General features: G+C 45.3%; 1 protein-coding gene across 1 annotated transcript in view; it reads left to right on the top strand.

The window, feature by feature from the left end:
- The first annotated feature begins 648 nt into the window (after positions 1-648).
- The window catches only part of LOC115174901 (laminin subunit alpha-4), a 34864-nt gene continuing 26012 nt past the window's right edge, over positions 649-9500 (top strand). The window contains exon 1 of the mRNA XM_029733910.1: positions 649-1029. Within this exon, the coding sequence (XP_029589770.1) occupies positions 913-1029 (117 nt within the window). The 5' untranslated portion in view covers positions 649-912. The remainder of the gene's footprint in view (positions 1030-9500) is intronic.

Raw genomic sequence — 9500 nt, 5'->3', positions numbered from 1 at the left:
ACAGCGTTGAACTTTGACAACACGTCCTTTGACTGACTGAGTGCTACTTTCAGCCATAGTCACTGGCCTCCTTCCTGTTGGGGAAAGCATCCTGACCCTAACATAGTTTTCATAAATGTATCACCTTCTTTGACAGTCTGACCTGTGTTTAGAAAAACAGAGGGGCAGCGCCAGCCAGGGAGGGGGGTGGGGGAGAAGTGTGAAGGGGTGGGGTGGGGGGGCAGCTTTTACATTTTTTTTTCAGCACTGCAGACATAGTGCCGGGGCTTATCCCGGCCCCTCTCTCTACCTGGACGAGTGGACCAGAGGGGGGAGGGAGGACTCTGAGAGGGGTTGGAGGTTGTGTCTGCTGATCAGCCCCCCCCCCCCCCCCCCCCCAAGGTGAAAGGGTACCATGGAGGGACCCTGCAGACGGAGACGGCTGCTGCCCAACAACACTCGATGTGACTCTGCCAGTCAGAGGGAGATATGCCATCTGGATGACTACACTCTCTGCCTGTCTGCCTGTCTGAAATACACACAAGTCTAGTGCACCCTGTTGCTCTCTAATTTTCTTTCCCTTTTTATTGCTCCCCCTCTCTCTCCTCTCTCTCTCCCTCTCCAGACTTCTCATCTGAATGTGATTTATGGTCAGGCTCTGGGGAGGCAGGTCCACTGGGGGAGTTGAAAGGAAAGGAGAGGAGGATAGGGAGAGGAGGAAGTACACACTATTTGTTTTATAGGACTTGGGGCTGGACTGAGCTGGCGCTAGCACCGCATCTGTAGGTCGGACCAGTGGAAAAGTTAAACCAACGGGTGCTGCAGAAAGAGGGAGAGAGAGAGCTGCCTGTGTCGCAGAAAGACTTCACTACAGGCAGGACAGGGAGACAGAGAGTGAGAGGGAGCAGCGCTCCACTGGACTTACACACAGACATGTCTGCTACTAAAGCTCTGCCCTGCCTCTGCCTTCTACTCTCCATCGTCCTCTCAGGGATCGTCTACCCAGCGACTTCCATTGGTTTACATTGGGAACAGCAGTCTGTGATGAAAGTAAGACTAGACATTTTGTTTTTTCTCTGCTTGGCTGGTATAGGATGCACAGCAGGCGTCAAGTTCCTTATCACAGCTAAATACAGAGGACCTGTTGTTATTGCAAACCTTTCCACATCTTTTTCCACATGACTGAATCAGACAGTCACATTGGATATTATGTCCACGAACTGTGCTGAATGCTTCTGTAGCTAAACTCTAATGGGTTTTGATAGTCACAGCAAGAGACACAGGTTTGTAAGTCAGTCAGTATGCTTCTTAGACTTTTTTGTGAAATGCTGGGGTGGTTTGGGTGTGAGAGGATCTTGCTGTGTGGATCCATATCTCTATGGCCACACTCTGGCCACTCAGTGCTGCGTCTCAACCCTCTCTGTGTTCTGCCTGGGGTCAGGATGTTTGTGGAGGAGCTCCAGCCGAGACCCTGATGAGGGACATATCACTCTCCATTGGCCCGCGCTAGCCACCGGTGGAGCCCTAATGGAAACCAGCTGCCAAGTGTTGAGCAACACACATAGAGGGAACATAGCAAGCAGAAAAGGCATGAGAAACAATACAGGACGTGCTGCTCACATATTTATAGTGGGTAGACTGGGTGCAGGCAGATATTTCCTGTTTGGGGGCCAACGGGGGCCCAAAGAATGGGCATCTATCTTAGAGAGAAACCTCTCAGGGACACGCAGGCAAAACAATGTGCCCAGAGCGAGACTAATGTAAATGTTACCTACTTTGCATTGTGTAATAGGTCACAGAGAGTCACAGAAAAATGAATTGAATAGCTATATTTATTTTTTGTTTGCTGAGTTTAAGGCAGTTGAGAGAATTTTGATTGGGTGGGTGGAGGGGGGGGGGGGCAGGGAGCAGGTCCCCCCCAGTGTCTAAATTTAGAATTGAAGATCTTCCGCCTCTTGTGAAATTGTTTACTTCTTCTGTGTACATGAGCATTCTAATAGCAGAGACCCATGAGGAGATAGAGGCCTCTCCACTGCAGACATATCATCTCTGCTCTGTTATTGGATTATGATGAGATTCACATTACCCAGCCATACCCCTTTCCCATCCTCAGTATCTTCAGAGGAGTTTACCACTTAAGTCAGAGAGTGAAGTCTTCACTAGGGCCAAAGTAAATAAACTATCTGCCTCTTATTGTGAGGAGTGGGTGCAGGCAGGGAGGGAGAGGGGGGCACTGGGTTTGTTGTTCCTATTTCAGAGAGAGAGAGAGAGAGAGAAAGTCTGCCACAGCCTCAGACCTGAGAAGATGTTGACTTTGGACTGAACTCTTGTTTGGAGCCAATTCTTGTTTTTCTGCCTGAGCTGAGACCAACTGTATTTATCCATCCCTGTCCCAGAGGCAGAGATAGAGCCAGACTCATGCTTAGTCTCATGTAGGCTACATAACTTATAACACTTCTGAACACATGATATGAACAGCTAATGATAAATAAATACGGGCAATTCCCCGATAACAGAGTGATGTTGAGACTCTTTAAATTGTATGCCAAAAAAAACAAACAATGATTGCAAAGTTAAACAAACCATTAAACTCTGTGCACAAGGAGTGTGAAAAAGAGTCTCAGCAGTCTCAGCATCACTCTGTTAACGTGGAATTGCCCTTACCATTTGAGGTTCCACCTTTTAGAAGTGGAGCACAGTGACATAGTCTTTGGGACATGCTGCTGTACATGAAACAGAGAAAGGCTATACTACATGGTGAATGTCATCTTTGTTCTCTACGGTAGTGGGCGCACAGAGAAATAGATCAGAAATAGCTCACATTACAGAGGACATTCAGAGTGGACCAGAAGGCTACAGTTGTGAATTGTTTCAATGTTCATGCCATTTAGGAGCGGATTAGAGCATTCACCATGCTGTAAAATATTCTTGAGGGGTTCATTTTCTGTATCACAGGATTACTCCCTATAACCAGGGAAACAGTACCAGGAAGTTGGGGTTTGGTGTTTTAATGAAATTGTATTCTGAACTAAAGGATATTTGAATGAGACTCATTCTGGTCCAAACGAACAGGAACTAATGTAGTTACATATTACATGGTGCAACGTCTGCTGTGTTATATACTTTACACTTCTAAAGTCTACGTCCCAAAAGGCACCCTATTCCCTGTTATATATAGTGCACTACTTTTGACCAGAGCCCTACTGTATTGGCCCTGGTGGTCAAAAGTAGTTCACCACAGGGTAATAAAATCTAAAACAAATCACATTTTATTGGTCAAGTACACATATTTTGCAGATGTTATCGCAGGTGCAGCGAAATGCTAATGTTTTTCCTAGCTCAAACAGTGCAATAATTCAAAACAATACACACAAATCCAACAAATAAAAATACAATAATTTAGAAGTATGAGAACGAGCAATGTCAGAGTCTGGAATATAAATACATATGTATATGATGTTGTGTATAGACATTATGGACAGTACATGAATAGAAATGGTGTGTACAGCAGTAGTTATATAGGATGAGCCTTGACTAGAATCCAGTATATACATATGAAGTGGGTAAAACAGTATGTAAACATTATTAAAGCAGTGTTCAATGACTATGTGCAGGGTAGAGTACCGGGTGGTAGCCGGCCAGTAACAGTGACTAAGTTCAGGGCAGGGTACTGAGCGGAGGTCGGCTAGTGGTGACTATTTAAGTCTGATGGCCTGGAGATGGAGAGACAGAAGCTGTTTTTCAGTCCCAGTTTTGATGCACCTGTACTGTCTCCGCCTTCTAGATGGTAGCAGGGTGAACAGGCCATGGCTCGGGTGGCTGAGGTCATTGATGATCTTCTTGGGCTTTCTGTGACAACAGGTGCTGTAGATGTCCTGGAGGGCAGGCAGTGTGCCCCCGATGATGCTTGGGCGGACCGCACCACCCTCTGGAGAGCCCTGCGGTTGCGGATAGTGCAGTTGCCATACAGCCTGACAGGATGTTCTCAATGATGCATCTGTAGAAGTTTGTGAGGGTCATAGGGGCCAAGCCGAATTTCTTCAGCCTCTTGAGGTTAATGAGATGCTTTTTCTGCCTTCTTCACCACACCCTTTTGCGTGGATGGACCATTTCAGGTTGTCAGTGATGTGCACACCGAGGCTTTTCACCCTCTTCACTGCGGCCCTGTCGATGCGGATGGGGGCGTGCTCGCTTTGCTGTCTCCTAGAGTCCACGATCAGTTCCTTCGTTGTGTTGACGTTGAAGGAGAGGTTTTTTTCCTGGCACCACTCCGCCAGGGCCCTCACCTCCTCCCTGTAGGCGGTCTTGTCGTTGTTGGTAATCAGGCCTACAACTGTTGTGTCGTCTGCAAACTTGATGATTTAGTTGGAGGCGTGGCCACGCAGTCATAGGTGAACAGGGAGTACAGGAGGGGGCTGAGGACACCATTGTGGGGCCCCCATGTTAAGGATCAGCATAGCGGAGGTGTTGTTGCCTACCTTCACCACCTGGGGTCTGCCCGTCAAGAAATCCAGGACCCAGTTGAACAGGGTGGGGTTCAGATCATACTAAATCCAGTCATTAGCAATGTAGTGTAATTATTCAGCACTGTCAGCAACCAGTAAGACTCTCTGAGAGGACTAGCATTCTGTAGTGCAATAGCCTCAATTGTGATGGATCTCTAGACTGCTTACTGTTCAGGACCCATTCAGATCATTTTACCTAAATACTGGCATAGATAACACCTACTTTATAATATGTAATCAGTTGTAATGCAAACATGTGTGGGAGCAGAAGGTGAGTAGAATCGATTGAAATTACCTGTAGTCAATAACCAGGACATCATATAACATAACCATATGATGTATAGGCCTGGCCTCATTTATGGTGTGTACTATACAGTGGGGCAAAAAAGTATTTAGTCAGCCACCAATTGTGCAAGTTCTCCCACTTAAAAAGATGAGAGAGGCCTGTAATTTTCATCATAGGTACACGTCAACTATGACAGACAAAATGAGATTTTTTTTCTCCAGAAAATCACATTGTAGGATTTTTAATGAATTTATTTGCAAACAAGCAAGATTTCTGGCTCTCACAGACCTGTAACTTCTTCTTTAAGAGGCTCCTCTGTCCTCCACTCATTACCTGTATTAATGGCACCTGTTTGAACTTGTTATCAGTATAAAAGACACCTGTCCACAACCTCAAACAGTCACACTCCAAACTCCACTATGGCCAAGACCAAAGAGCTGTCAAAGGACACCAGAAACAAAATTGTAGACCTGCACCAGGCTGGGAAGACTGAATCTGCAATAGGTAGCCAGCTTGGTTTGAAGAAATCAACTGCGGGAGCAATTATTAGGAAATGGAAGACATACAAGACCACTGATAATCTCCCTCGATCTGTGGCTCCACGCAAGATCTCACCCTGTGGGGTCAAAATGATCACAAGAACGGTGAGCAAAAATCCCAGAACCACACGGGGGGACCTAGTGAATGACTTGCAGAGAGCTGGGACCAAAGTAACAAAGCCTACCATCAGTAACACACTACGCCGCCAGGGACTCAAATCCTGCAGTGCCAGACGTGTCCCCCTGCTTAAGCCAGTACATGTCCAGGCCCGTCTGAAGTTTGCTAGAGAGCATTTGGATGATCCAGAAGAGGATTGGGAGAATGTCATATGGTCAGATGAAACCAAAATATAACTTTTTGGTAAAAACTCAACTCGTCATGTTTGGAGGACAAAGAATGCTGAGTTGCATTCAACGAACACCATACCTACTGTGAAGCCTCAACAAACGGTATCTCAACAAAATGCGGGTCCAAAACGACTTTCGCGGACATTCACGCCAACATAGACTGTAGATACTTTTATTGTTTCAAACATTTGCCATTTTTATATAATCCTATGTGGACAATATATTTAATAAATATATATTTTTGTTACTTCTTGTCTCCACGTTGTCTCCCTTTTGTTGCGAACTCTGAGCCGGTTCGTAACAAGTGTGAGAGGTCCCGGGTTCAGATCCCGGATGAGCACCCACTTGTTACGAACCGGCTCAGAGTTCGCAACAAAAGGGAGACAACGTGGAGACAAGAAGTAACAAAAATATATATTTATTAAATAAAGTAACTAAGTAATTAACAATGGCATGTGTAATCAGTAATCAGTAGTGTAAGTGAGTGTTTTGCATACCTGAATGTAATAATGCAGGGTGTTGAAAGGTGCCAAAGCAAATAACCAAAAAGCCACAAAACTACACAACCAAAATCAACAAGGTGTCTGTGTGGAGAGAGTCTCTCTCAATGACTGTGGAAGAGGTGTCTTTATCCTGGACCCACCCGAGCCCAGGTGTTTCCCATCTAGCTGACGACCCTTCCCACTCCGCCCACTGGCATCCTAATAAGGAACAAGAGCAAAGAGAGAAAATACAGCAGACAGAGTGGGAGGGTCGTCACAGATCCCAAACACACCGCCCGGGCAACGAAGGAGTGGCTTCGTAAGAAGCATTTCAAGGTCCTGGAGTGGCCTAGCCAGTCTCCAGATCTCAACCCCATAGAAAATCTTTGGAGGGAGTTGAAATTCCGTGTTGCCCAGCAACAGCCCCAAAACATCACTGCTCTAGAGGAGATCTGCATGGAGGAATGGGCCAAAATACCAGCAACAGTGTGTGAAGACCTTGTGAAGACTTACAGAAAACGTTTGACCTGTGTCATTGCCAACAAAGGGTATATAACAAAGTATTGAGATAAACTTTTGTTATTGACCAAATACTTATTTTCCACCATAATTTGCAAATAAATTCATTAAAAATCCTACAATGTGATTTTCTGGATTTTTTTTCCTCATTTTGTCTGTCATAGTTGAAGTGAACCTATGATGAAAATTACAGGCCTCTCTCATCTTTTTAAGTGGGAGAACTTGCACAATTGGTGGCTGACTAAATACTTTTTTGCCCCACTATAGGTCAGAAAAGCCACAGGAAGGAAGGAAAAATCTGCTCCGTGCATGGAAGCACGGCTGTTCACAGGATGTTTCACGAGTTCGTAGGAAAGACATTTCTTTGTCTGACAAATCAAATGTTATTAGTCACATGCACCATTTACAACAGGTGTAGAACTTACGGTGAAATGCTTACTTACAAGCCCCTAACCAACAATGCAATAAAAAAAATATGAATAAGAATGAGAGATAAAAGTAGCAAGTAGTTAAAGAGCAGCAATAATATAATAACAATAGCGAGACTATATACAGGGGGTACCAGTACAGAGTCAATCTGCGGGTTCACCGGTTAGTCGAGGTAATTGAGGTACATGTAAGTAGAGTTATTAAAGTGACTATGCATAGATAATAACAAAGAGTAGCAGCGGCGAAAGGGGGGGGGGGGGGTAGTAGCCATTTGATTACATATTCAGGAGTCTTATGGCTTGGGGGTAGAAGCTGTTTAGAGTCTCTTGGACCTCGACTTGGCGCTCCGGTACTGCTTGCTGTGCGGTAGCAGAGAGAACAGTCTATGACTAGAGTGGCTGGAGTCTTTGACAATTTTTAGGGCCTTCCTCTGACATCACCTGGTATAGAGGTCCTGGATGTCAGGAAGCTTGGCCCCAGTGATGTACTGGGCCGTACGCACTACCCTCTGTAGTGCATTGCGGTCGGAGGCCGAGTAGTTGCCATACCAGGCAGTGATGCAACCAGTCAGGATACTCTCGATGGTGCCGCTATAGAACCTTTTGAGGATCTGAGGACCCATGCCAAATCTTTTCAGTCTCCTGAGTGGGAACAGGATTTATTGTGCCCTCTCAACGACTGTCTTGGTGTGCTTGGACCATGTTAGTTTGTTGGTGATGTGGACACCAAGGAACTTGAAGCTCTCAACCTGCTCCACTACAGTCCCGTTGATGAGAATGGGGGCGTGCTCGGTCCTCCTTTTCCTGTAGTCCACAATCATCTCCTTAGTCTTGATCACTTTGAGGGAGAGGTTGTTATCCTGGCACCACATGGCCAGGTCTCTGACCTCCTACCTATAGGCTGTCTTGTCACTGTCGGTGATCATACCACGGTTGTGTCATCGGCAAACTTAATGATGGTGTTGGAGCCGTGCCTGGCCGTGCAGTCATGAGTGAACAGGGAGGACAGGAGGGGACTGAGCACGCACCCCTGAGGGGCCCCCGTGTTGAGGATCAGCGTGGCGGATCCGCCCTCAACAACAACAAAAAATGATCCCTGAACATGTTCCAGTCTGTGCTAGAAAACAGTCCTGTAGTTCAGCATCTGCTTCATCTGACCACTTTTTTTTATTGATCTAGTCACTGGTGCTTCCTGCTTTAACTTTTGCTTGTAAGCAGCATTCAGGAGGATAGAATTATGGTCAGATTTGCCAAATGGAGGGCGAAGGAGAGATTTGTACGCGTCTCTGTGTGTGGTGTAAAGGTGGTCTTGAGTATTTTTCCCTCTGGTTGCACATTTACATGCTGTTAGAAATTTGGTAAAACAGATTTAAGTTTCCCTGCATTAAAGTCCCCATCCACTAGGAGCACCGCCTCTGGATGAGTGTTTTCCTATTTGCTTATGGCGGAATACAGCTCATTGAGTGCGGTAGATAATGTGGTCTACAGTTTATTATGAGATACTTGAGACTTCCTTAAATATTGTGCACCAGCTGTTGTTTACATATATGCATAGTTCGTCACCCCTTGTCTTACCAGACGCCGCTGTTCTATCCTGCCGATACAGCGTATAACCAGCCAGCCAGTATGTTGATAATTTAATACTAAGATATTACAGTTTTTAATGTCCTGTTGATAGTTAAATCTTTCTCGTAGGTCGTCAATTTTATTTTCCAATGATTGCACTTTAGCTAGAAGAACGGAAGCTACAAATGTTCAGAAGGTAGCCTGACCTCCGGCCTGCTAGCTAATACATCAAGGGGAATTATGCATCACAACTGGGAGCATATCTCTGGAATGTTTGAGATGTATTGGTGCCCGCCACTCTGGACACAGCATACGTGTTCCATTGACTGGATGAAACAAGGGGGGGAAACATGGTACTCTTATAGCAGGCCAATATGAACAGAGTAGTGTTGTAGGACCAGAACCCTTTTTGAATGGGGTGACAGAAGATCAAAGGGATCTGTGGAGGTAGAGTGAGGAGAGGTGTAGCTGAACTCTGATTTCACACTACATTAGGAAACTGCCTTACAGAACAAGTGGCAGAGTGAATTGGCCATGAGCGTTCTGTAAGTAACATTCTGTGAATGACTAAACCATTATTAGCAGTATGCAAGTATCCAATAATGTCATAATTTTGTTTAGTCAAGTATGTGCTTTATTGTCACATTAGAGTAGCTAAATAAGAGAGCACCTTTTTTCATGAAGGAATGTGAGTGTGTTTGATAAGAGATATTGTGAAAAGTAGGGGAACGTTGTATCCCATTGATGATACACAACTTAATCCAGCCTTGCCTAAACGATTCCAGGTGCTCTACATACTTTCTGAAGTTGCTGTTTCAAGTTTTAATGTCACGTGCACAAGTACAAAG

This window comes from Salmo trutta, chromosome 35, assembly GCF_901001165.1.
Source record: "Salmo trutta chromosome 35, fSalTru1.1, whole genome shotgun sequence".
NCBI classification, from domain to species: Eukaryota; Metazoa; Chordata; class Actinopteri; order Salmoniformes; family Salmonidae; genus Salmo; species Salmo trutta.
This window is presented reverse-complemented; position numbering and strand designations above follow the sequence as displayed.